At 44.5% G+C, this 26,846-nt stretch overlaps 1 protein-coding gene across 1 annotated transcript in view; it reads right to left on the minus strand.

Annotated features, from left to right (window-relative positions):
- Positions 1-26,846, minus strand: part of LOC133665252 (titin-like) — a 215,424-nt gene that overhangs the window by 30,007 nt on the left and 158,571 nt on the right. Inside the window, 19 exon segments of the mRNA XM_062070499.1 lie at positions 5-3,266; positions 3,324-9,810; positions 9,880-16,520; positions 16,614-16,916; positions 17,011-17,598; positions 17,690-17,986; positions 18,058-18,255; positions 18,344-18,448; positions 18,528-18,835; positions 18,934-19,216; positions 19,343-19,630; positions 19,715-20,005; positions 20,120-20,407; positions 23,434-23,739; positions 23,818-24,120; positions 24,272-24,574; positions 24,659-24,946; positions 25,039-25,338; positions 25,419-25,721. Coding sequence (XP_061926483.1) covers positions 5-3,266; positions 3,324-9,810; positions 9,880-16,520; positions 16,614-16,916; positions 17,011-17,598; positions 17,690-17,986; positions 18,058-18,255; positions 18,344-18,448; positions 18,528-18,835; positions 18,934-19,216; positions 19,343-19,630; positions 19,715-20,005; positions 20,120-20,407; positions 23,434-23,739; positions 23,818-24,120; positions 24,272-24,574; positions 24,659-24,946; positions 25,039-25,338; positions 25,419-25,721 — 21,142 coding nt within the window.

Consider the following 26,846-nt stretch of genomic DNA (forward strand, 5'->3'; position numbering starts at 1 on the left):
CAGCTCTGTTTCCGGTTTATCAATGTAGTCTCTGTATTCTACACTGTATCCAAGGATAGGAGCACCTCCATTATCCGTAGGTGGTTTCCAGACAATAAAGACACTGTCCTTGGTTGAATTGACAATTGTTGGCTTGGTTGGAGGACAAGGAACAGCCAGAGGATCTACTGCCCTAAATGAGGCAGACAGTTCACTTGGAGGACTCAGTCCAGCTGCATTTTCAGCATAGACTCTAAAGTCATACTCACAACTCTTACGCAGTTTTGTTGCAACTGTGTTACATTCAACAACTGGATCTTTATTCACACGGAGCCAGCGCATGCCTGTCTTTTCTCGCCGCTCAATCACATAACCAGTGATTGGACTTCCTCCATCACTCAATGGTTTGCACCACGTTACGGTCATTGAATCTCCAGTAATATCAGTGACGTCAACATTAACTGGAGCAGTGGAAATGGTGAATGGATCTGTGATCTTTACAGCATCACTCTCCAAAACTTCACCATTCCCATGCTTGTTAACAGCCAAGACCCTGAAGACATATTCATTGCCCTTTAGCAGTCCTGTGACTTTTAAGTAAGTCTTAGTAATGTCGCCCTTTACGAGTGTCCAGGCCAAACGGCTGGTCTCACGCTTCTCAACAACATAGTGTGTGATCTCAGCACCACCAGTCTCCTGAGGTGGACCCCATGACAGAGTGCATTCATCAGCTGTGAGACCTGTAAGCTGCAATGGTCCTGCAGGTGGCCCTGATTTATCCAAAACCACACAGTTTATTGGCAGGCTAACTGTCCCAGCAATATTCTTTAGAGTGAGAACATATTTTCCAGAATCTCGTCGAATGCAATCTTTCACATTCACCAGTGTGCTGGTATCTGTTGAAACTATCTGGATTCTTGCTCTCAGCTCAATCTCTTTTCCATCTTTGCTCCAGGAAATGATGGGTGCAGGATGGCCTACGATGTCAGCATTAATCTTTAAAGTTTCACCTGCTTTCACAAACACTGTCTCTCGGAATTTGACATCTGTCATGATGCGTGGCAGTTCTACATCATCCTTAACAGTAATTGGGCCAGTATTGTCAGATGGTTCACTGAACAATCCCGCTGCATTTTTAGCAATGACACGGAAGTCATACTGGCTGTCCTCTGTAAGGCCTGTCACATTATAGTAAGTCTCAGGCACATTGGTGAAGTTGCACCTTGTCCAGCGTCCTTCTGGAAGATCTTTACATTCAATGATGTAACCAGAAATCTTAGCACCACCATCATACTCAGGTTTGGCCCAAGACAAAGACACAGATGACCTGCCAATAGAGGTCACAACGGGGGTACCTGGAGGATCACATGGATCTCTGGCTGCCATAGCTTCAGAGGTCTTGCTGCATTTGCCAATTCCAGCAATATTTTCAGCATAGACACGATATTCATACATCATACTCTCTTCGATTCCACTCACTTTGTATTCAGAGTCCTTGATCATTCCTCTGTTTACCTTGGTCCAGAGAATGCTATCGCGCTCTCTCTGCTCTAGATGATAGCCTAGAACCGGACTTCCACCATCATTGACGGGTTCATTCCAGGCTACCAACATATAAGTCTTGGTAGCATCCTTTACTTTTGGTGTAGATGGCGGTCCAGGTTGTTTAAAGTTGTACTGAGCAGTAATTGCCGGAGAATCTAGGTGTGTGCTCTTTCCATAACGGTTGACTGCATAGATGCGAAATTGGTATTGTGCCCCATGTGTTAGACGACCGGCCTTGTAAGATGTTCTTGCCACGTTGCTTGCAACCGTTTGCCATTCTTGTGTGTTGGTATCTCTCTTCTCAACGATATAGTTACTTATAGAACAGCCACCATCATAATCTGGAGAACACCAGGAAAGTGTGATGCTATCAGAGGTCACAGCATCCACCTTAATGAGTTTAGGTGGACTTGGTTTATCCAGGACAACTACACCTAGTTGTGATGTTATTGTTCCTGCAGTGTTGGCCAGGGTGATCTCATACTTCCCAACATGCTCTCTGCTAGCCTCTTTAATGAGAATCTTGGATGATGTTGCTGTGTTTAAAATTGTAACTGAAGATGTTTGCTTCAGAGGAAGACCATCCTTTTTCCACGAGACAACAGGCTTAGGTCTGCCTCTCACTGGTACCTCAATAGTCAGTTCCTCACTGGCTTTAACGGTGTATGTTGTGAACAGTAAGTTGATTGATGGCTCTAGTGCAATGTCCTTTGCTACCACCGGTAAGCCAAGATCCTTGGGATCGCTCTTTCCCTTCTCATTTATTGCGACAACCCTAAATAGATAAGTTTCATTGGGAGTCAGGTTAGGAATAGTCGCCTCTGGCACCTTGACTGTGCAAGCTGTACCCCATTTTTCTCCACCTTTGGGCTTGAATTCCACATTGTAGCAGATTACTTTACTACCACCGTCATGAGAAGGTTTCTCCCATGAAAGTGAAACGCTGGTTTTAGTCACATCTATAACAGTTAATTTGCTCGGTGGCAAGGGTACTTCAGACACTTTAATTTCTTTGGTTTCAGCCATCTGTCCTTGGCCATATTTGTTAACAGCGCAAACTCTGAAGTAGAAAATGCCACCTTCTGGCAGTTCTTCTATCTTGAGTGTGTTGGCTGTGCAGTTGCTGGTTACAGTAGTGTAGGCCTTCCGGACAGACTCTCTCTTCTCCACAATGTAGTTTGTGATTTTAGCCCCACCATCAGTGAGTGGTGTATCCCAGACAAGTGTTACTGAATCCTTTTTAAGCTCCTGGACAGTGAAGTTCTGTGGGGCACTTGGTGTATCCAAAATTCTAACAGCCACAACAGCAGACTTTGAACCACTGTTGTTCTCCAGAGTGAGTGAGTATTTGCCACTGTCCCAGCGGTTGACATTATCAATTACAAGCATAGTGTATGAGCTGGTAGTGTCAATGACAGCATGATCTGTGAGAGCACCATCAACTTTTTCCCATTTTACAGAAGGTTCAGGCCTTCCTCTGATGGTAATAAACAGACGCAGTGTACCACCGGCGCGGACAGATACCACTTTTCTGAGGTCAGCGTCAAGCTCAATTTCCGGTGCTTCAACCCTGTCGTGAGCAACTACAGTCCCGTGGACATTAGCAGCCTCTCCCACTCCCTCTGAGTTGATGGCACAAACACGGAACTGATATTCTTCATCTTGTTTTAAGTCAGAGATAGTAAGTTTAGTAGCTTGGATGCCAGCTGGGGGCGTGCACATGGCCCATGCCTTTTCGATGGGTTGGTCTACTCCTGGGGCTACTTCTATCTCTTCTGCCATTTCTGGCACTGGTGTATACTCTCGCATTTCAACAATGTAACCTTTAATATAGGCACCACCATCAAAATCAGGTTTACGCCAGGAAAGAGAGACAGAAGATTTTGTGTAGTCTGTCACCTTGGGATTTTGGGGAGGTCCTGGTGGCATTGTTGCATCACAAGCTCTGTAAAATAGGGACGGTTCACTGAGGTCTCCAATTCCAGCCTCATTCTCAGCTGCAACTCGGAATTCATAAAAGTGATCCGTCTTCTGACCTGTCACTTTGAAATGAGTGTCTGTCAGTTTTTGTCTGTTACACTTTGTCCACCTGACACTATCTTTGTCACGTTTTTCAAGATGATAGCAAGCAATATCGGCTCCCCCAGTTTGTTCTGGGACTGTCCATGACAGAACCATGGAATCTTTTGTGATGTGACTTGCTTCTGGTGTTCCAGGAGCACTCGGGGGCTTGTATGGATTGCGTGCAATGATGGGCTCACTTAGAAGATAATCACCAACACCATATTTGTTAACAGCCCTTACTCTAAAAATGTATTCATTCCCGGCAAGCAAGTTTGTTACCTTGTAGAACAAATTTTGGATATTGGCTGCAGCCATTGTCCATGATAAGCTGCTGGTCTCTCTCTTCTCCAAAGTATAGTGAGTAATACTAGCACCGCCATCCAGAGTTGGCTCAGACCAGGAAAGGGTACATCTGTCAGCCATGATTTCTGTTACTTTGAACGGTTCCATTGGTTTACCCGGTTTGTCAAGGACTTTGACAGTGATTGGAAAGGTCTTTTTGCCACCCAGATTTTTGAGGACAAGTTCATAGTGCCCAGTGTCCATTTTGGTTGCATCCTTAATAGTCAAAGCAGCACATTTTTGAGTCTTTTTCACTTCAATGCGCAAAGATTTATCAATTTCTTTGCCTTCCTTTAGCCAGACAATGTCAGGAACTGGTTTTCCGTGAATGTCAGCATCAAGAATTAAATGTTCTCCTGCAGCAACAACAATGACATCCTTGTACTTGGGGTCCATAGAGGCCCTTGGTGGCTCAATTTCATCAGTGGCAGTTATAAGTCCAGAGCTTTCGGAGGGCTCGCTGAAGACGCCCGCTGCATTTCTGGCAATAACCCTAAATTCATACTGGTCATTTTCTGTGAGACCACTGACATCATATTCAGTCTCTATTACATTAGTAAAGTTTGCTCTAACCCAGCGCCCATCAGGGGATGATAGGTCTTTTCTTTCAACAATATAGCCATTTATTTTACTGCCGCCATCATATTGAGGTTTGGTCCAACTAATCTTGATGTGGTCTTTAGAAATTTTTACAGCATCTGGAGCACCAGGAGGGTCACATGGATCCCGAGCAACAAAGGATTCTGAGACTTTACTGCATCTGCCAACGCCAACAATATTTTCAGCATACACTCTGAACTCATATCCAATTCCTTCTTCAAGATTACAGATCTTGAACTGAGTATCGGCGATCATAGTCTTGTTAAGTTTGGTCCATAAGATACTGTTTCTCTCTTTGCTCTCTAGATGGTAACCAACAACAGCACTTCCACCGTCATTGACTGGCTCGTTCCATTCAATGATCATCATCTCCTTTGTTGCAGATTTGACATATGGTGTTCCAGGAGGGCCTGGTGGTTTGTATGGGTACTGGACAACAATAGCCTTAGATTCTAGAGGAACGCCTTTTCCATATCTGTTTTCAGCAATGACCCTGAAATGGTATTCTACACCAGTCTTCAACTTAGTCACTTTGAAAGCTGTCCGAGCAAGTTGTGTGGTGACTGACTGCCATGTATTGCTTGTGGTCTCTCGCTTTTCTACTATATAATGCTTCACCTGGCATCCACCTGTGTACTCTGGAGGTTCCCATGAGAAGTGGACAAATGTGTTAGTAACCTCAGAAACTTTAAGTGGGCCAGTTGGTGGACCAGGCTTATCAAGAATAATGATAGCCACATTATCAGCAAATGTGCCAGCAGTATTTGTTGCTGTAATTGTGTACGTTCCAAAGTCCTCCTTGCATGCTTCGGTTATCCTAATCGCAGTTGTTGTAGGAGTGTTTACCAAGTTGACCCTAGAAGTCACCTTCAAGGACTGACCATCCTTTGTCCAAGTGACTCTAGGTTTGGGCCTGCCAAGTACAGGGAATGTCAAGGTCAGATCTTTTCCAGCTAAGACATTATAAGTACTAAACTGTGTCTTAATGCTTGGCTCCAAGGTCATGTCACTGGCAACAACTGGTGCGGCAAGTGCTTTTGGCTCACTCTTTCCCTTCTCATTATACGCAACGATACGGAATAGATATTCTGCCCCACTCGTTAAGCCTGTGACAGTGCCCTGACATGTCTTTGTATTTGTGGCAACTCCCCACTTCTCTGTACCCTTTGGCTGCATTTCTATGAGGTAGCCACCAATCCTGCTGCCTCCATCATGCTCAGGTTTCTCCCAGGCAAGTGACACGCTGACTTTGGTGACATCGACAAGAGAAACATTTCCAACTGGAAGGGGTACGTCAGAAGCCTTTGAAGCTGTCTTTGTTTCAATTGCCTGGCCAATACCATATTCATTCTCAGCCATGACTCTGAAGTAGTACATAGCACCCTCAATCAGGTTGTCAACCTTGAATGTGGTCTTTGTGCACTTGGTTGAGACATTTGCATAAGCCTTCCTCGTTGATTCACGCTTGTCAATAACATAGTTTTTAATTTTAGAACCACCATCAATCAGTGGTGCATCCCAAACAAGAGTGGCTGAATTTGTTTTGATTTCTTTGACTACAAGGTTCTGTGGGGCTCCCGGTGTATCGAGGACTTTAACGGTAACAAACTCAGATGCAACCCCACTGGTGTTGGTCAGGCTCAGGGAGTATTTTCCTGAGTCACCTCTGTCACAGGAGTCAATGGACAGCTGTGTGAAGGTGGGAGTCTTCTCAACCACTGCCTTTTCCGATAGGTCTGCTTCATCTTTAAGCCACTTAATCTCAGGAGTTGGTCTGCCCTTGAATGGAATGTGGATCCTCACAGATCCACCAGCCTTGACACAAATGCCCTTTCTAAGCTCAGAATCCAAGTAGATTTGTGGTGGTTCAAGCTTTTCTTCTGGTTTTGCTGTTCCTGCGAGGATAGCTGGCTCGCCAACTCCAAGTTTGTTCAGGGCACACACCTGGATCTTATAATCCTGACCCTTTGTCAGATTCAGGATTTCATATTTGTTAACGCGCAAGCCTGTAGGGGGAGTAACCATAGTCCATTCTTCCTCCTCAGCCTTACAGATTTCAACAATGTATCCCTGAATTGCGCTGCCCCCGTCAGACAAAGGCTTTCCCCATGACACTGTAATTGAGCTTTGTGTGGAATCAATGGCGTGCACATACGTTGGGGATCCGGGTTTATATTTAGGATCACAGGCCTTGTAGTAAGAGCTTGGTAGACTCGGCTCTCCCAATCCAACAACATTCTCAGCAGCGACTCTGAACTCATATTCATGGCCAGGGGTGAGGCTGGTTACTCTGAAGGAGAAATCTGTGACTTTCTGTCTATTGCATCTGGTCCATTTAATTCCTGCTTTATCTTTCTTTTCAACAACGTAATTTGAAATTTTACAGCCACCATCAGTCTCTGGGGCAGACCAAGTGACAGTCATGCTATCACGAGTAATGTTCGATATGTCATCAATGTGAGGTGGACCAGGAGGAACAAACTCAGACTTCATTATTACTCCATCAGACACCAGTGGTTCGCTCGTGCCATAATTGTTGACCGCCATGACACGGAAAATGTATTGATTTCCTTCCAACAAGTTGGTGACTTTGTAGCTTGTGGTGCTGCAATGAGCAGAAACAACAGTCCAAGCTAGGCGGCTAGTTTCTCTTCTTTCAATGATATAATGCGTGACAGGATTTCCTCCATCATGTAAAGGAGAATGCCACACCAATGAGCATCTATCCTCAGCTACCCCAGTTACATGAAGGGGTCCCTCACAAGGGCTCGGCCGGTCAAGAACAACCACTTTGAAGGGCACAGTTTCACTGCCTGCCTCGTTTTTCAGCTGTAGAAAGTATGTTCCACTGTCAGTCCTAGCAGTGTCCTTCATGATTATCATTGCATGATTTTCTGTATTTTTGATATCCAGCCTGAGAGTATTTTCTAGTGGAATTTCATCCTTGAACCACTGCATTGCTGGCAGCGGCTTTCCACGAACATCTGCATCCAATTTTAAAGTTTCTCCAGCATTTATCACAATGGTCTTTGTGAATGCCGGATCAATAGAGAATTTAGGGGCTTCAACCATGTCACTCGCAGTAATTGGGCCACTATTGTATGATGGTTTGCTGATGGTCCCAACAGCATTTTTGGCTATGACTCTAAAGTCGTACTGGAGATTTTCCGTTAGCCCAGTTACAGTGAACTGGGTCTCGATAACATTTGTGAAATTAGCCCTTCCCCATCGGCCTTCTGGCAAATCACGCTTTTCCACAATGTAGCCGGTTATGCTACTGCCACCATCATACTCCGGTTTTGTCCACTGAATAACGATGGTATCTTTGGTCACATGGACAGCTTCTGGCTGACCGGGAGGATCACATGGGTCACGGGCTGCACAGCCCTCTGAGACCTTACTGCACCTTCCAATACCTACAATATTTTCAGCATACACTCGATATTCATACTCAACAGCCTCCTCTAATGGGTAGCTCTTGTACTTTGTCTCATGAATGAGGGCCTTGCTTATTTTCACCCACAAAATACTATTCCTCTCTTTTCTTTCAATGTGGTAGCCAAGAATGGGACTGCCTCCATCCGAAACAGGCTCATGCCACTCGACAATCTGGTGATCCCTGGAGAGTGAAGAGATGAATGGTGTTCCTGGTGGGCCAGGTTCTTTATATGGGTACTGCGCAACCACCGCAGATGACTCCAGGCCATGACTCTTCCCGTACCGGTTTTGGGCTATGATCCTAAATTGGTACTCTCCTCCAGTCTTCAGCCTGGGTACTTTGATTCTAGTTCTGGCACAATTAATACTGACATTTTCCCATGTTGTTGTTGTTGTATCTCTTTTCTGCACAATGTAGTTTGAAATCTGGCAACCACCATTGTGCTTTGGTGGGTCCCATGAAATAGTCACACTCTGTGTTGTGATGTTTTCAAATTTCACAGGGCCAGATGGGGGTCCAGGCTTGTCAAGTACTATTATTTCAATTGTGGCTTCTTTCTTTCCAGCGGAATTGGCTGCATTTATGCTATACATGCCACCATCATCACCCGCGGCCTCCTTAATGCTCAGACTTGTATGAGTCAGGGTGTTGTGAATGTTTACTCTGGTTGTGAATTTCAGAGGTGCGCCGTCCTTGGTCCACATTATTGTTGGTTTAGGGCGTCCAAAAAGTGGAACTTCAATGTTTAGATCTTTACCTACATGGACACTGTAGCTGCTGAAAGCAGGTCGCACATCAGGCTCAAAAACTAAGTTTTTGGTCATGACGTGGCCAGAAAGGACTTTGGGGTCACTTTTTCCCTTGTCATTAATTGCTGTAACTCTGAACAAATATTCCTCCCCAGGGTTTAAATTTGTAACAGTCGTCTCCATTGTCTTGTATGAGTTAACACCAGACCACTTCTCTTGGCCCTTAAGCTGTACTTCAAGCAAGTACTGGATGACTCTGCTGCCGCCATCATATTCTGGCTTATCCCAGGCCAGAGCAATGCTTGTATTTGTTTGATCTGTAACAATCAGGTTTTTGGGAGCCTGTGGCACCTCTGAGACCTTAAGTGGGTCAAGAGTTATTGCAGGCACGCCAACACCATGTGCATTCTCAGCAAGGACTCTAAAGTAATAACTGCAACCCTCTTGGAGTGGCTCAATCTTCCATGAAAGACTGTGGCAGTTTGTTACCACGGCTGCATATGTTTTGCGTGTACTCTCTCTCTTTTCCACTATATAGTTTTTAATTTTGGAACCACCATCTAACAGAGGGGCTTCCCAAGCAAGTGTCACTGACTGGTTTGTAATTTCTTTGACTGTCAAATTCATGGGTGCACTTGGTGTATCGAGAACACGGACGACAACAAATGCAGATTTAATTCCACTAGAGTTTTCTGCAGTGACAGTGTATTTTCCACTATCTGCTCTGCTCATGTTATCAATCACAAGAGCGGTGTAACTGCTAGTTACTTCAACTTGAGCTTTCTCATTAAGTGGACTATCATCTTTGTCCCACTTGATGCTTGGAGCTGGTCTTCCCCTAATTGGAATAAACAGTCTAAGTGATAGACCAGCCTTAATTGTCATGATCTTTCTCAGTTCTGGGTCAATGTCAAGGTCGGCTTCTTCTGCTCTATCCTGAGCCACCACGGCTCCAGGAATATTGGCATTATCACCAACCCCAACCTTGTTGATGGCACACACTCTTAACTTATAAGCCTGATTTTCTTTCAGGTTGACAACCTCAAACTTGGTCTTCTTGACACCTGTTGGTGGTGTGCACATTATCCAGTTCTCAGAAGGTGCAGCTGTAGCAGGCAGCTCTGTTGCTGAGGTTTCAGTATGTGCCTCACCAGGTGCAACTTGCTCTGTGGTTGTGCAGCACTCAACGCTGTATCCCTGAATCTCAGAACCACCATCACAAATGGGCTTGCTCCATGACAGGAATATTGAAGTTTTGGTTGTGTCTGTGATTCTGGGATTCTGTGGTGGACCAGGCCTGAAGATAGGGTCGAGAGCTTTGTAGTAAACTGTTGGAGAACAAGGTTCACCAACACCCACGGTATTCTCTGCTGCAATGCGGAATTCATAATTATGGCTTTCCAAGAGTCCAGTGACCTTGAAAGTCAAATCCTGCACTGCCTGCCTGTTGCATCTAATCCATCTGACACCTTCTTTGTCATGTCTTTCAACAATATATGATGTGATAGGACTGCCTCCATCTTCAGTAGGAGCCTCCCATGTGAGCACCATTGAATCCCTTTTAACATTTGAAATCTCTAAGTTTTTGGGTGATCCAGGGGTTATATAGGGATCTTTGATCATCACTGCTGCAGACTCAAGTGGTGAACCACTACCAAACTCATTTACGGCACGGACCCTGAAGATGTACTCATTGCCTTCCAGGAGCTTCTCAACCTTGAGGCAGGTGTTCTGCACTTTTGGATCCACAACAGTCCAGACTAATCTACTTGTTTCTCTCCTCTCCACAACATAGTGAGATATCTTGCTACCTCCATCTTGAAGTGGTGCTCTCCATGCCAGACAGCACTGGTCTTTGGTTATCCCTGTTATAGTAAGAGGTCCTTGTGGTTCGCCGGGTTTATCCAAAATTACAACATTCACTTGGACAGCCTTTTCCCCCCCTGGATTTTTTAGCAGCAGATTATATACGCCTCCGTCCGAGAGTTTAGCTTCCTTTATAGTCACACAGGCATGGGTTGCTGTGTTTTTTATCTCTCTATGAATTGTGTTACCCATTTCCTGCTCACCTTTCATCCAGTGGATAGAGGGCAATGGTTTGCCGTGGACATCTGCATCAATCTTAAAATTGTCTCCCGCATTTACCAAAAGGGTCTGTGTGTACTCTGGGTCGATGCTGATACGAGGTGGCTCAATCTCATCCCTGGCAGTAATTGGGCCAGTGCTGTAGGAGGGCAAGCTGAAAACACCAGCAGCATTTCTGGCAATAACACGGAACTCATACTGATTTTCCTGCACTAGTCCAGTCGCAACATATTCTGTGTCGATGACATTAGTGAAATTAGCCTTTACCCAACGGCCTTCAGGAAGCTCCTTCTTTTCCACTATGTAGCCTGTAATTTTCGCCCCACCATCATACTCAGGCTTTGTCCAAATGATGGTTACTGAATCTTTTGTAATTTTGGTTGCCTCCGGCATACCTGGAGGATCACATGGATCTCTAGCAACATGACCTTCTGACACTTTGCTGACCTTGCCAATGCCCACAATGTTCTCAGCACAGACTCTATACTCGTATTCCATTCCTGGTTCCAGGCCTGTGGTTTTAAAGGTTTGGTCTGTAATAAGAGACTTGTTTAATTTTACCCAAAGGATGCTGGTTCTTTCTTTGCACTCAAGGTGGTAGCCTAGAACTGAAGTACCCCCATCATTTACAGGTTCATTCCATGTAACTTCCATGGTATCCTTTGTGGATGTTGCGATGGAGGGAGTTCCCGGTGGTCCTGGGAGTTTGTATGGATATTGAGCCACAATACATTCAGACAGAAGAGCTGGACCTTTCCCATATCTGTTTTCTGCTGTGATTTTAAACTGGTATTCTGAGCCAGTTTTCAGTCTTCCTGCTTTGACTTTGGTCCTCGCAAGGTTTGGAGACACCATCATCCAATTGGTTGTAGACGTGTCTCTCTTCTCCACAATGTAGTGTTTGATTGTACATCCACCATCGTACTCCGGTGGGCTCCAGGAAATGGTCACACTCTCAGAAGTGACCTCCTCGGCCTTAACTGGACCACCTGGCTGACCAGGTTTGTCCAGTACAACAATGCTCAAATCTGCTGTTGCCTCTCCTGCTGTATTACTAATAGTAACATGATAGTTTCCAAAATCATCTTTAGATGCCTCTTTTATGCAGAGGTTCAACAGTGTTTCTGTTGCACTAAAGTTTACCCTGGTTGTTCTCTTGAGTGGCTGTTGGTCTTTAAACCAGGAGACCGCTGCTTTGGGACGGGCAACATATGGAACCTCAACAGTCAAGTCTTCACCTGCCAACACGCTAAATGTGTTGAACAACATTTTGACAACTGGTGAAATAACAAGATCTTTTACAATGACAGGCACACCAATTTGACGAGGGTCACTTGTTCCCTTCTCGTTTCTTGCTGAGACACGGAACATATATTCTTCCCCTGCGTTAAGGCTACCAATGGTAGCTTCTGTTTCTTTCACAATCATTGACTGTGTCCATTTTTCAACACCTTTGGGTTGGATTTCTACAACATAACAGCCGACCCTGCTTCCGCCGTCATGCTCTGGCTTTTCCCATGAGAGTGTGACACTATTTTTAGTAACATCCTTAAGACTGATTTTCCCTGGAGGTTGTGGTTTCTCAGACACTTTAACTGATTCATTGGTTTCAATGGGCAGGCCAATTCCATAATCATTCTCAGCCAAAACTCTGAAATAATAATTGCATCCTTCAAGGAGCGGCTTAACAGTGAATTTGTGGTGATGGCATGAAGCACTGACTGTTGCGTAAGCTTTTCTTGTGGACTCACGCTTTTCAACAATATAGTTTTTAATCTTAACTCCTCCATCATTGGCTGGTGGATCCCAAGTCAAGGTGACAGAGTCACGTGTTATACTTGTAATCTTTAAATTCAGTGGATTACTAGGTGTATCGAGTACCCTAACTTGGACTGTGACCGTTTTAGAGCCAGAGCTGTTCTCTACAGTCAGGTTATACTTTCCAGTGTCAAATCTGTTGACATTTTCAATGACAAGGGATGTGTATGATGTTGTGGTGTCAATAGTGGCCCTCTCAATGGGTTCACCGTCCTCTTTGGTCCATTTAGCCTGAGGAGTGGGTCTGCCTCTGATGGGAACAAACAGTCTAAGTGTGCAGCAAGCTCGAAGGCTGACAACTTTGCAGAGCTCTGCATCCAAATCCACTTCAGGAGGGAGGAGTCTGTCCTCAGCCTTGGGATTGCCAGGCACAGAAACCGCCTCCCCAATTCCTTCACTGTTAACAGCAGAAATGTTGATCTTGTACTCCTGGCTCTCTGTTAGATTGATAATGGTGAATGAGGTGGCATGTAGTCCTTCTTTGGGGGTCACTATTGTCCATTCCTCTTCCTTGTCAGATGGAATGCAGGTCTCAACAATGTAACCAGTGATATCAGAACCACCATCATAGGCTGGTTTGTTCCAGGCAATAGTAATGGAAGACCTGGTTGTGTCTAGGATTCTGGGGTTGCATGGAGGCCCGGGCTTGTACAAAGGATCACTGGCCTTGTAAAATGGACTGGAGATACTTGGTACACTGATACCAGCAGCATTCTCTGCAATGATTCTGAATTTATATTCATGTCCAACAACAAGGCCTGTTGCCTTAAATTGTAGATCCTTGACCTTCCTCTTATTGCATTTGACCCAGCGGTGGCCTATGCTGTCTTTCTTTTCAATGTTGTAGTTTGTGATTGGTGTCCCACCATCACTCTTTGGTGTCTGCCATATAACAATCATGGCATCTTTGGTGATAGCTGTGACTTCAGGATTTCCTGGCGCATCTGGAACCATGTATGGATTGTCTGCAATAATGGGTTCTGTATCAAGAGGCTCCCCATTCCCATATTTGTTCACTGCCATAACTCTGAAAATGTATTCATTTCCTTTGAGAAGCTTGGTCACATTATATTCTGTAACCTGCAGGTCTGAAGCCACATTGGTCCAAACAAGCCTGCCTGATTCCCGCTTCTCAATGATGTAGCCTTCAATCTTAGCACCACCATCATCTATAGGTGGGGCCCATGTCAGTAAACAATTGTCAGCTGTGACATTTGACACTATAATAGGTCCTACTGGTGGCCCAGGTCTGTCCAGTACTTTTACCCTAAAAATGTGTTTGGCAAAGCCACCAACATTAGTGGCAGTTAAGACAAATTCCCCCCCATCTGATCTGACAGCGTCTTTGTTAATCAGTGTAGTGGTGAGTTCAGAGAACTTAACTTCCAGTTTCAATGTGTTGTCAAACTCTTTTCCATCCTTGGTCCAAACCATAGTTGGGTTTGGTTGGCCAGAAACATCAGCATCAAGCTTGAAGGACTCCCCTGCCTTCAGCAGAACAACATCCTTGAAGATAGCATCCACCATGATGCGTGGCTCAATTATGTTATCTTTACATGTAATAGGTTCTGAGGGTTCAGAGGGCACACTTACTGCTCCTGCTGAATTTCTAGCTATGACACGGAACTCATAAGATACATCTTGAGTCAATCCACTGACTGTGAAAGTTGTCTCAGTTATGTTTGTAAAGTTGGCTTTAATCCAGCGACCAGTCGGAAGTTCTTTCTTCTCCACCGTGTAGCCTGTAATTTTGAATCCACCATCATACTCAGGTTTTTTCCACTGAATAGTGATGGCATTATTATTTACAAAAGTCGCCACAGGCTGACCTGGGGGATCCACAGGGTCCAAGGCTAGTATTGGTTCAGATGCTTTGCTTGGTTTGCCAATACCTGCCATGTTTTCTGCCATAACGCGGAACTCGTAGGCGACTCCATCTTCAAGCCCTGCTGATTTCAGTATGTTTCCTTTCACAAGACCCTTGCTGATATTTTGCCACATGATGCTGCTTCTTTCTTTTCTCTCTACATGGTACCCAATGACTTCACTTCCACCGTCAGACACGGGTTCATTCCAGCCAATTGTTATGGAGTTCTTAGTGAATGCCACAACATGGGGTGTACCAGGTGGTCCTGGAACTTTAAATGGATAGGCAGCCACTACTGACTCTGAGGTAATGGGAGGTCCTACACCATACCGGTTTTTAGCCTTAACTCTGAACTGGTATTCCGACCCAGTTGTTAGACGTGTGGCTTTAAACATTGTGCGAATGGCAGTGGAAGATATCTCTGTCCAAGTCTGGGAGGTGGTGTCTCTGATCTCAATCACATAATTGTTGATAGGAACACCGCCGTCATTCTCAGGAGTGTCCCATGCAAAGATACAGTAGTTAGGAGAGATTTCTGTAATCTTAATTGGTCCTTTGGGTGGCCCAGGAACATCGTGCACTCTGACAATTATGCTGCTGCTCACAGATCCAACAATGTTCTTTCCTGTCATGGTGTATACACCACTGTCTGCTCTGGTGCATTCATTGATTGTGAGGATAACAGTCGCAGGAGTCGCCTCCACATTAGTCCTCTGTGTGAGCTTTAAGGCAGTTCCATCCTTCTGCCAGGAGACCACTGGTCGGGGACGCCCCATTACAGGAATTTCAACCTTGATGTCATCCCCAGCCTTGGCAATAACTGTTGACTGACATACACCACGCAGATCAAACTCTGGCAGAGATGTAGAATCCTTGATAACAATGGGCTTGCTCTCACGTGGACCACTTCTTCCAGATTGGTTGACAGCCATTACACGGAAAACATATTCTTCATTCTCATTGAGATTATTTACAGTGAAATCCATGGTCTTTAGAGTTGTTACATGGGCCCACTGACCAGTTCCTCGTTTCTGGGCTTCAAGGACATACCCTGTAAGTCTACTTCCACCATCATGCTTGGGTTTGGTCCAAGCCAGGCTCACAGAGTTCTTAGTAATATCAGTTGGGATTATGCTTTCTGGAGGAGTTGGTGCCTGAGACGCGCGAATTGGATCAGAAGTTTCAACTGCTTCACCAATACCAAACTCATTCTCAGCCGACACTCTGAAGTAGTATTCACAGCCTTCTCCAAGGTTAGTAATCTTGACTGAAGTTCCGGGACAGTTTGTAACGACAGTGGCAAAAGCCTTGCGTGTTGATTCTCTTTTCTCAATTATATAATTTGTGATCTTGGCTCCACCATCAATGAGAGGCATCTCCCACTGAAGGGTAATTGATTCTTTATCTATAGTTACTGGTTTTAAGTTAAGTGGAGGTCCAGGTGAATCCAGCACCCTCACATTAATGTTTGCAGTCTTCTTTCCGGCTGTGTTTTCGAGGGCAAGCTCATATTTACCCGCATCAATTCTTGAGCTTTCAGGGATGATTAGCATGGTAAATGACTCAGTACTGTCTATGACAGCCCGTGGCACAGGGCTGCTCTCTTTTGTCCAGGTTACTGCAGGTGTAGGACGTCCCTTGATTGGCACGAAAAGACGAATGGAACACCCAGCTCTGACAACTAGAGTTTTCCTCAGCTCAATATCCAACTCAAAATCAGGTGCAGCTGCACGCTCTACTATCTCAACCAATTCCTGAGTTTCAGCGGGTTCCCCTGCGCCCTTAGCATTTACTGCGCTAATTCTGAAATGGTATTTGGTTGCATTTTCTAGCTCAGAAACGACAAACTCTGTAATTCTCAGTGGAGATGATGGCGTGTCCTTAATCCATTCCTCTGTTCCTTCTTTTCTGTGCTCGATTACATAACCAGTGACTTCAAGGCCACCATTATCAAGGGGTTTTCCCCAATTAAGAGTGGCAGTGGTTTTGGTTGTGTCTGTAACCCTTGGGTTTACTGGAGGCCCTGGAACATCTGGAAAACAAGCATACAATAATGACTGTGATTCTAAGGGATGCACAATATTGTGAATATAGTTTTCTTTTGATTTAAATCATTTTTACTCACAAGCAGCGACTGTTGTTCTGACCGGCATAGATGGTTCACTTGGCTCTCCAAAGCCAGCTCTGTTCTCAGCAAGAACACGGAACTCATACTCTATGCCTTCAGTCAGTCCAGTCACTTCATAGCTAAGCTCAACTATAGATTTCTTTGAGGCCCTGGTCCATCTCATGGCCCTTTTCTCCTTCTTCTCAACACAGTAACCAATGATATCACTCCCACCATCTTCAGTTGGTCTTCTCCACGTCACAGTAGCTGAGTGCGCATCAACTTTTTCAACTTCTGGTTTCGATGGTGGGCCAGGAGGTACTAAAGGAAACATTTGTAATTTAGATACACTATAACTAAACACGATGGTCTCAATATAGAATTCAGGATCGTAGGAGACTGACTTGATACATACCAAATCTATCAACCATCCTGACAGACTCAGAGTGAGCCGGCTCACCAGTGCCGTACTGGTTCACGGCAGAGACTCGAAAGATGTACTCATTGCCCTGTATGAGTTTGTTGGCCACATAGTGACAGTCTACAACCTTCTCTTCCAGAATTGTCCAGAGAAGGCGACTGGTCTCCCTCTTTTCAAGAGTGTAGTACTTGATAGGAGAGCCTCCATCCTCTGCAGGAGCAGCCCAAGTCAGGGTGACCTTCTCAGATGAGACACCACTGCATTCAATGGGACCAGGAGCTGCAGGAACATCCAGAACTTTCACCTTAACAGTTTCCTCCTTTACACCAAAGGGGTTGATGGCAGTTATGACATAATCCCCAGTGTCCTTTCTGCTGGCGTATTTTATTGATATAGTGGATGAGCTTGTAGTGGACTCGATGTTAACAATGTCTGAAGGCTTCAAGTATTTTCCTCCTTTAGACCAGCAAGAGGTCGGGGCAGGTTTGCCAAGAATGCTTGTGGCAGTGACAAAAATTGTTTCCCCAGCTCGGACAGTCAGACCCTCCTTCACTTGAGCGTCGATGATAATAGTTGGTGAAGCTATTGGATATATATAAAAAACAACACACAATTACAAACTATCTCAATTTGAATTGATCATCAATAAAATCTGAAAATTCAACCAAATCACCGTATTCATCTCTGCAGATAATTGTGTCTGTCTGGTCAGATGGCGGGCTAAGGGCACCGGCTGCATTCTTTGCTCTTATTCTGAACTCATATTTGCAGCCTTCCTGGAGATCAGTGACAGTGTATGCCGGGTCCACAACATTTACACTGTTGGCCTTCACCCAGATTTTAGACGGAAGGTCACGTCTCTCAATTATGTAGCCTGTCAGCCTGTGGCCACCGTCAAACTGTGGCTCAGTCCACTGGAGGGTCACGGTGCTTCTGGTGATGCTAATTACGTCAGGTTTGCCAGGTGCATCTGAGAACACACAGCATTCATGCAGTGAACACAAAAGTCCCAATCTTAAATTTCACATGTCTCACACTTACCTATGGGATTGAGTGCAACATGTGGATCTGTGGGAGAACTCGGTCTGCCAATGCCAGCCAGGTTAACAGCCATGACCCTGAACTCGTACTCAAGACCTTCAGTCAGCCCTGTCACCTTGTGTTCCTTCATTCTCAAGGCAGTTGGACTTGATCTCCTCCACAACATACTATTTCTCTCCTTGAACTCAACGTGATACCCTGAGAATTGTTTTGGAATGGAGGAGAGAGGCTTCATTAATGTGATGCCATAATTATTTGCCTGTAATTATCTCACACATTATTATACCTGTGATGGGAGACCCTCCTGTCTTCCTGGGGTCCAACCAGACCAGGTTAGCTGAGTCATGGCACATACTCATTACCTGAGGTGGAGGAGGAGCATCAGGAACATCTGGAGAAATACACAGACATTAGTATGCAGGAGATAAATGATGTTATGTCAAAAATCTTCTAAAGTGGCAGACACTTACTGAATGGATGCTTGGCAATGATAGGCTCTGACTTGAGTCCCTCTCCAACTCCGTACTTGTTCTCAGCACTGACTCTAAAAATATATTCTGTGCCCTCGTGGAGACCAGTTACCCTCATGGTGTGTGTGTCTACACTAGAAGAGACCGTCACCCACATGTTGGTGATAGAGTCTCTCTTTTCAAGAATGTAGTTTGTGATCTCTGAGCCACCGTCATCTTTCGGTACTCCCCATTTTAGTGTGGCACCATCAGCAGTTACATCACTGAACTTTATAGAACCACTTGGTATGCTAGGCTTGCCCACCACCCTGCAAGAAAAACTGGTTGTCAGTATGTTTTAATGACCATATGCAAGACAATACATCTACAAGTAATGTAATCTAATGATTGTATAGCCTGATCAAACCTGATGAATATGGTGGATTCTTTGCTTCCAGCACTGTTCCTGAGGGTGATGGTGTACTTGGAGGCGTCACTCCTCTGGCAGTCCCTGATCAAGAGGGTGGTGTTAACTGCAGAGGACTCTGCACAAACACGTCCAGAGTCTGTCAAGTCTTCCTCCTCTCCTTTCTTCCAGGACACTTTGGGGGTTGGTTTGCCAATGATTGGAATCCTCAGACGCACCGTGCTACCCTCCTTGGCAACGTAACACATGTCTGGCAGCCCCCTCAAGTCACAGGTTGGATGAACTGTGAAAGAGAATGGTGCAATACTTGAAAAGGACAGCATACGGATTCCAATTCAAAGAAATACATTTGTTGAGATTGCCTTGATAGCTGCTGTAAACAATCTGTTGTTGGAATGATTCTACTTACTGAGCTGATCCTTGGCAACTACGATCAGTTCCTTGGCAGCACTCTCTCCAGTCTCATTTACAGCTTTGACAATGTATTTGTACTCTCTGCCCTCCACCAGATCTTTAGTGCTGTACTGCATGTTCTTGGACCTCATTAACTCCTTGTAATTGTTGTCATCATTGAGGACCTCAAGCACATAGCAAATAATGCGGCTGCCACCATCAGTTAACGGTTTCTTCCAGCCTAGAGTACATGAGTCCTTGGTAACCAGCAAGGCCTTAAAGTCTATTACAGGACCAGGTTCCTCTGTATGAACAAAACAGGCATGGTGAGATTAAAAGGCAGTGAAATGAAAGACTAGCATGCCCAAAATATGCTCAAAACACTCACCAGATGCCTTGATAGAGTCGGGGGTCTCGCAGAACTCTCCAGCACCGAGCTGATTAACAGCCGACACTCTGAAGCAGTAGGACCGTCCCGCATTCAGGTCTCCCACCTTCAAAGATGTCTTGGCGCAATTGGAAGAAACACCAGACCAGGCTTTCCTCTCGGAGTCACGCTTCTCGACAATATAGTGGGTGATAGTAGAGCCACCGTCTATGAGAGGTGCATCCCAGTAGATGGAGGCGCTGTCACTTGTGGTCTCTTTTGCTATCAGATGGACTGGTGGCCCAGGAGTGTCTAAAGAAAAAAGTCAAGCTCTAAACTGATTTTTTATTTTTTTTATACCATTGTACTTTGACAAGTGTTTCACGTCTTAGCGCCGGTGACAAAACAAAAAAAAAAGCTTCTTACCAAGAACTTTGACAGTGATGGTGTACATCTTCATGCCGGCAACACTCTCCAGGGTGAGGATGTATTTGCCTGCATCGTATCTGTTGGCATTCTCCACCGTCACGGTGGTGTCACTTTTGGTGGATTTAATAAGAATCCCTTGGCGGTCTTTGATGTTACTGTTCATTTTTGCCCAGATAATCTTGGGGAAGGGGTGACCCTTGATTGTGGCATGAAGTTTCATTGTGGCACCGGCACGCAGTTCCAGGCCGTCTTTTAGCTCAGCACTCAGCTCCGCCTCTGGAGGTACTAAAATATCACCAAAGGTTATTTCCCTTTTTAGTCAATGCAGTCTAATCCATAACATTATTTCACTTGCTTACATACATTTGTTTACTTTGTAGTGTGACAATTCAAAATGAGGTTTCACACAGCTGCACAGTAGGGTTGTACGGTATACCGGTACTAGTACAGTACCACGATACTAATGAATCATATTCGGTACTATACCGCCTCTAAAAAGTACCGGTCCCCGCCGCCCCCTTTTTTTAACGGGCATGATGTGGTGACATTGCTGGTTTTACGAGCAGAGGAGCATGTTCGTCAGTGCACACACTAAATCACTAATCTTCGCCTCCATGGCAACAAATAAAGTAAGTTTCTTACAAGTAACATTATCACTGGAGGACGGGGAATAGCTAAACATGCTTCACTACACACCGTAGTGAAGCATTGCCTGCGAGAGGCAATGATGAGAGATATAGCAGATTAGTCTCACTTAACAAGTGGCTGACTAGCCTCTGTAGACAACAGGGACTAACGTTTATTGATAATTGGCCCTCTTTCTGGGGCAAACCAGGCTTGCTGATGAGAGAAGGCCTTCACCCTAACCAGGAAGGCGCCATCATCCTGCCTAGCAACATAGATTTCTGTTTGAGTCACAGAGCAAGCCCGGTCACAGGCAATTACAGAGTCTGCTAGTCCGGGTGAGAAGTCAGTTAAGCTAGAACTAGCCAGCGCCATATTATAATAATAATATTGGTCATATTCAAAGTCCTCATGTGTCCAGGAGGACTTTGAATATGACCGATGTATGATCCTGTAACTACTTGGTATCGGATCGATACCTAAATGTGTGGTATCATCCAAAACTAATGTCAAGTATCAAAGAAGAGAAGAATAAGTGATTATTACATTTTAACAGAAGTGTAGATAGAACATGTTAAAACAGAAAATAAGCAGATATTAACAGTAAGTAAACAAGTAGATTAATAATACATTTTCTACCGCTTGTCCCTCATAATGTGTACAAAATAATAGGTGTATAAATGACACAATATGTTACTGCATACGTCAGCAGACTAATTAGGAGTCTTTGTTTGTTTACTTACTACTAAAAGACAAGTTGTCTACTATGTTCACTATTTTATTTAAGGACTAAATGACAATAATAAACATATGTTTCATGTACATTATGATTTTTATGTTAAAATAAAGCCGATAATACAATTTTTTTGTGGTCCCCTTTATGTAGAAAAGTATCAACATACGTTTTGGTACCGGTACCAAAATACTGGTATGGAGACAACCCTACTGCACAATTATTACCTAGACTATGGGCCTGATTTACTAAGATCCAAACACCTGGCGCTAAGCAGGGTGTGTTGCGTGCACTTCACTGACTCTGCGTGTGCAATGGTAAAGTGGCGCGGAACGCCTTATTTAAAAGAGGATTTTGCGTGTACTACATGGGGCATCACCACGGAGACACTCCTACTTACTACACATTCTTGTTATCGTACCTGCGGCGTTTTGCTGTTTCCAAACAAAAGTGAAGTCATACTTGCCAAATGTGCGATCCTTGGAGATGATGCAAAAAAATGCATATTTAAAGACGTTTTTCACATAAGAAATATTTTAATAAATATTCTGTGAAAAAAACCCAAACATTAACGTTTGTTTTAAATGACGCCAAAAGAGTTGAATAAGTTTAACAAGCCTTCTAGCAGCTTTAACGTTATAAAATGATGCAGTTATGTCATATATATTATGTTAGATCCACTATGAACTGGACTCTCACACTATTACGTTAGATCCACTATGGACTGGACTCTCACACTATTATGTTAGATCCACTATGAACTGGACTCTCACACTATTACGTTAGATCCACTATGGACTGGACTCTCACACTATTATGTTAGATCCACTATGAACTGGACTCTCACACTATTACGTTAGATCCACTATGGACTGGACTCTCACACTATTATGTTAGATCAGCTATGAACTGGACTCTCACACTATTATGTTAGATCCACTATGGACTGGACTCTCACACTATTATGTTAGATCCACTATGGACTGGACTCTCACACTATTACGTTAGATCCACTATGGACTGGACTCTCACACTATTATGTTAGATCCACTATGGACTGGACTCTCACACTATTATGTTAGATCCACTATGGACTGGACTCTCACACTATTATGTTAGATCCACTATGGACTGGACTCTCACACTATTATGTTAGATCCACTATGGACTGGACTCTCACACTATTATGTTAGATCAGCTAAGAACTGGACTCTCACACTATTACGTTAGATCCACTATGGACTGGACTCTCACTATTATGTTAGATCCACTATGGACTGGATTCTCACACTATTATGTTAGATCCACTATGGACTGGACTCTCACACTATTATTTTAGATCCACTATGGACGGGACTCTCACACTATTATGTTAGATCAGCTATGAACTGGACTCTCACACTATTATGTTAGATCCACTATGGACTGGACTCTCGCACTATTATGTTAGATCCACTATGGACTGGACTCTCACACTATTATGTTAGATCCACTATGGACTGGACTCTCGCACTATTATGTTAGATCCACTATGGACTGGACTCTCACACTATTATTTGCAACACAAGTACTAAAGCCACAAAAAGTCTAATGGGGAATCCTGTCCCAGAGTTCCCAGGAATACGTTTGGGGTAACATTTTATAGGAACCGTCTTGTCATTCAATAATTTACATTTGACAGGCGCTTCTTCACGCAGGGTTAAAAATATTTTAGGGGGGATTTAGCCCTCTTAAAATAGGCCTAAGGACGCCAATGGATTGCGCGCCTTATTCCGCTCACTTGAGAGACGCAATCCACTTTGCACACCTTTAGTAGATCAGCTTGCATGTGCTATCAGCACATGTTTTAGTGCACGCAAACCTTTAGTAAATCAGGCCCTATTGCTTATTATTACTGTAACCCTGAAATACACTTATGTACGCAGAAACAACATGGAGTTAGTAAAATAAATACCACTGATGTCCTGGACGATATGCTTGCCGGGTACTTCGACTGGCTCGCCGAAGCCAACCTTATTGACAGCAGTCACACGGCACTGGTACTCGGCCTTGTGTATGAGGTTTTGTATCGTATAGTTTGTGTCCTGCAAGTTCCTTGGAACATTGCAGCGGATCCAGTCTGTGGTCTCTGTCCTCCTGCACTCCACCAGGTATCCCAAGACCGGGCTTCCACCATTGTAAGCAGGGGCATTCCAGGTGAGGCTTAAAGTGCTGTGGGTGGTGTCAGTGACACTGGGTTTCACCACAGGGCCAGGGGGAGCTATGGCAGTGCACAATTTCCCAAGTTAAAAACAAGTACCAGAGAAAGAATGCACGGTCAAAAGGTTATGAAACTCACTGATGGGATCCTGTGCGGTTGTACTAGCCGAGGGGTCACTGGGTTTTCCAGGTCCTGCCACATTGACAGCAATGACTCTGAATTCATACTCAGTACCCTCAGTAAGGCCTGAAGCAACAAATGTCCTTTCTGTTAAGGGTTTCCTGTTCATCTTGGTCCATTTAATCTCCTTGGTTTCCTTTCTCTCAAGCATATAACCCAGAATGACTGACTTTCCATCATCACTGGGCTCCTTCCAGCTCACTGTCATCGCCTCCTTGGTGACATTGGTGATTACTGGGGCCTCGCAGGGGCCTGGGATATCTAGGACATACATTGACAATTTTAGTTGAGACATTCAAATGATTTTTATTGGAATAAACGGAATATATTGATAGATAACCAGTCTCTTAAGAGTTAACTATTTACAGTCCTTACTAGACAAACAGTTGAGCTAATCAAAGGATGAACTCACCGAATGGGTTCTTGGCAATGACAGGTATAGTGATGAGACTGTCTCCAACTCCCCAGGTATTCTCAGCTCTGATTCTGAACTGGTATTCATGACCTTCAATAAGTTTCTCCACACTTAGCTCAAGATTGTCACCCTTGATCTTCGAGGAAACCTGCGCCCAGTTGGCTCTGCTGGTCTCACGCTTGTCCAAAATATAGTTCTGAACAGGGGAGCCACCATCCTTTAAAGGTGGCTCCCAAGACAACTTAACTTTGTTGGCAAAGACTTCAAGGTACTTGGCACTGGCAGGTGGTCCAGGCACATCTGCATAAGAAAATACCAATTACCTCACTGGACTTCAGTAATCAAAGTGAGCACATCAGTTGGTTACGGACAAGAAGTACCCACCTAAAACTGTAACCTCAATGTCTGCAGTCTTGGATCCACTGTTGTTTTCCGCAAGTATGGTAAAGATTCCAGTGTGTTCCTTGGTGACAGATGTAATTTCCATTTGGAAATGGTGTCTCTGCTGGCTGATAACCTGGCCTTCGCTTGACCTCAGGGTGTCATCGCCTCTTTTCCAGGAGACTCTGGGCATTGGTTTACCAGACACATCAGCCTCCAGAAGAATTGTAGACCCAGCCTTTACCTTCAAACCCTTCTGCATCCTGGCATTAAGTTCTATCCTTGGAGGAACTGTAGTAAACAGTACAACAATACTTGTGAACCCATCTCCAAGTTACTCAGAAATAAAAAAATAAAAAATGTTCTGAGTTAATCCCTCTCACCATTCTCAGCACAGACCAGGATAGCATCTGTGGGCTCTGAGGGTTTGCTAATGTTGACAGCTGTTTTGGCAATGACTCTGAACTGGTATCGCAGGTCTCGCTCTAGACCAGTCACGGTGTACTCCTCCTTTGGGACGTTTTGGGTGCTGGTGTTACAGCGCACCCAGAGGTCTCCAGGCAACCGCATGGCCTCTACATAGTAGCCAATAATCTTGCTACCGCCGTCGTTCTTGGGTCGGCCCCATACAAGAGTTACAGAGTTCTTGGTCATGTCCAGGACTTCTGGTTTCCCCGGTGTATCTGTGACACAATGACTTACATGAGTGTGTGTAGCAAAAGTGAATTCATTCAAAGTGTTCATGTATGTATGAGAAACTCACCAATGGGTGTTCTAGCAGTTACAAAGTCTGTCTTCTTGCTTGGCTTTCCTTGACCAGCACGGTTGATGGCGGACACCCTAAAAGTGTACTCCAGGCCTTCAATCAGGCCAGCGCATGGGTACTCGGTGCTCCGGACAACAGTGTCATTAGCCTTCACCCATAGAAGGCTGTTTCTTTCTTTGCGCTCAATGTAGTAACCCGTAATGGGGCTGCCACCATCTGTCTCTGGCTTGTCCCAGGCCACAAACATGCAGTCCTTGTTGGTTTTGTTGACGTGGCAGTTAAGAGGTTCGCTCGGAACATCTGGTGAATAAAAACATACAACACAATATTAGTTTCCCGGAATGACATTCTTCATTGTGTGGCAATATTGACTGTAACATACTCAACACCACTTTAAACATTAAGGGCCAGATCTACTTAAGTTTTTGTGTTCTAAAACATGTGTAAACTTGATAGTGTGCGCAAAGCTGACCAACTGAACTTGTGGGACGGCGTGGCGCGGTTGGGAGTGGCCGTGCCAGCAACCTGAGGGTTCCTTGTTCAATCCCCAGCTTCTACCAACCTAGTCACGTCCGTTGTGTCCTTGAGCAAGACACTTCACCCTTGCTCCTGATGAGCATGGTTAGCGCCTTGCATGGCAGCTCCCGCCATGAATGTGGGTGTGAATGGGTGAATGTGGAAATAGTGTCAAAGCGCTTTGAGTACCTTGAAGGTAGAAAAGCGCTATACAAGTGTTAGAATCATTGGAAGTTATCACAAAAAACTTTGTGATGAAATGAGTTCCAGGCAAAAGGACAGGGGCTGTCTTTGAGGCCTACCAAGAGGAAGAGGGCTCGTAAAACTCCACTGTGACTTCAAAGCGGACAGATGGCAGGATCTGCTCAACTTCCAGACGAACTCTTTTTGAAGTATTTTACGAACTCTTTTTGAACTATATTATGGAACTCTCTTTAAACTATTTTATGGAACTCTCTTTGAACTGTTTGGTAACCGAAGGCAACGCTGTTTACGACCCACTTCCCTCTGGAAGCAGCTGTGGTCAGGTGGGGGGAGAAAGTCAAATAAAGAAGCAGTGCAATCTTTTGGCAGAGTGTGGTTGAAGACGGTACAGAGAGTACAGTCGCCATGTTTCTCGTCAATATTGAGTCCAAATGTAATTCTGTCTCTGTTTGATTCTTTGCCTCTTGTCTTGTTTAATAGATGTAATCAGTGTTTGAACCTGACAACAAGTATAACCCATAAGCCGTAACCTGAAGCTTTGTACACTAGACATTTTTTTTTCCGACTGAATCGTGATTCTTATTTGTAACAATTCTGAATCCTTTAAAAAAAATAAAAATCGAAAACCAATCTTAAAAAAACAATAAATAAATACAATATTGTTTTTTATCTGTCCTGTCCAGCCACTCAGGCAAATAATATTGT

This window comes from Entelurus aequoreus, linkage group LG14 (genome assembly GCF_033978785.1).
Source record: "Entelurus aequoreus isolate RoL-2023_Sb linkage group LG14, RoL_Eaeq_v1.1, whole genome shotgun sequence".
Lineage (NCBI taxonomy): Eukaryota > Metazoa > Chordata > Actinopteri > Syngnathiformes > Syngnathidae > Entelurus > Entelurus aequoreus.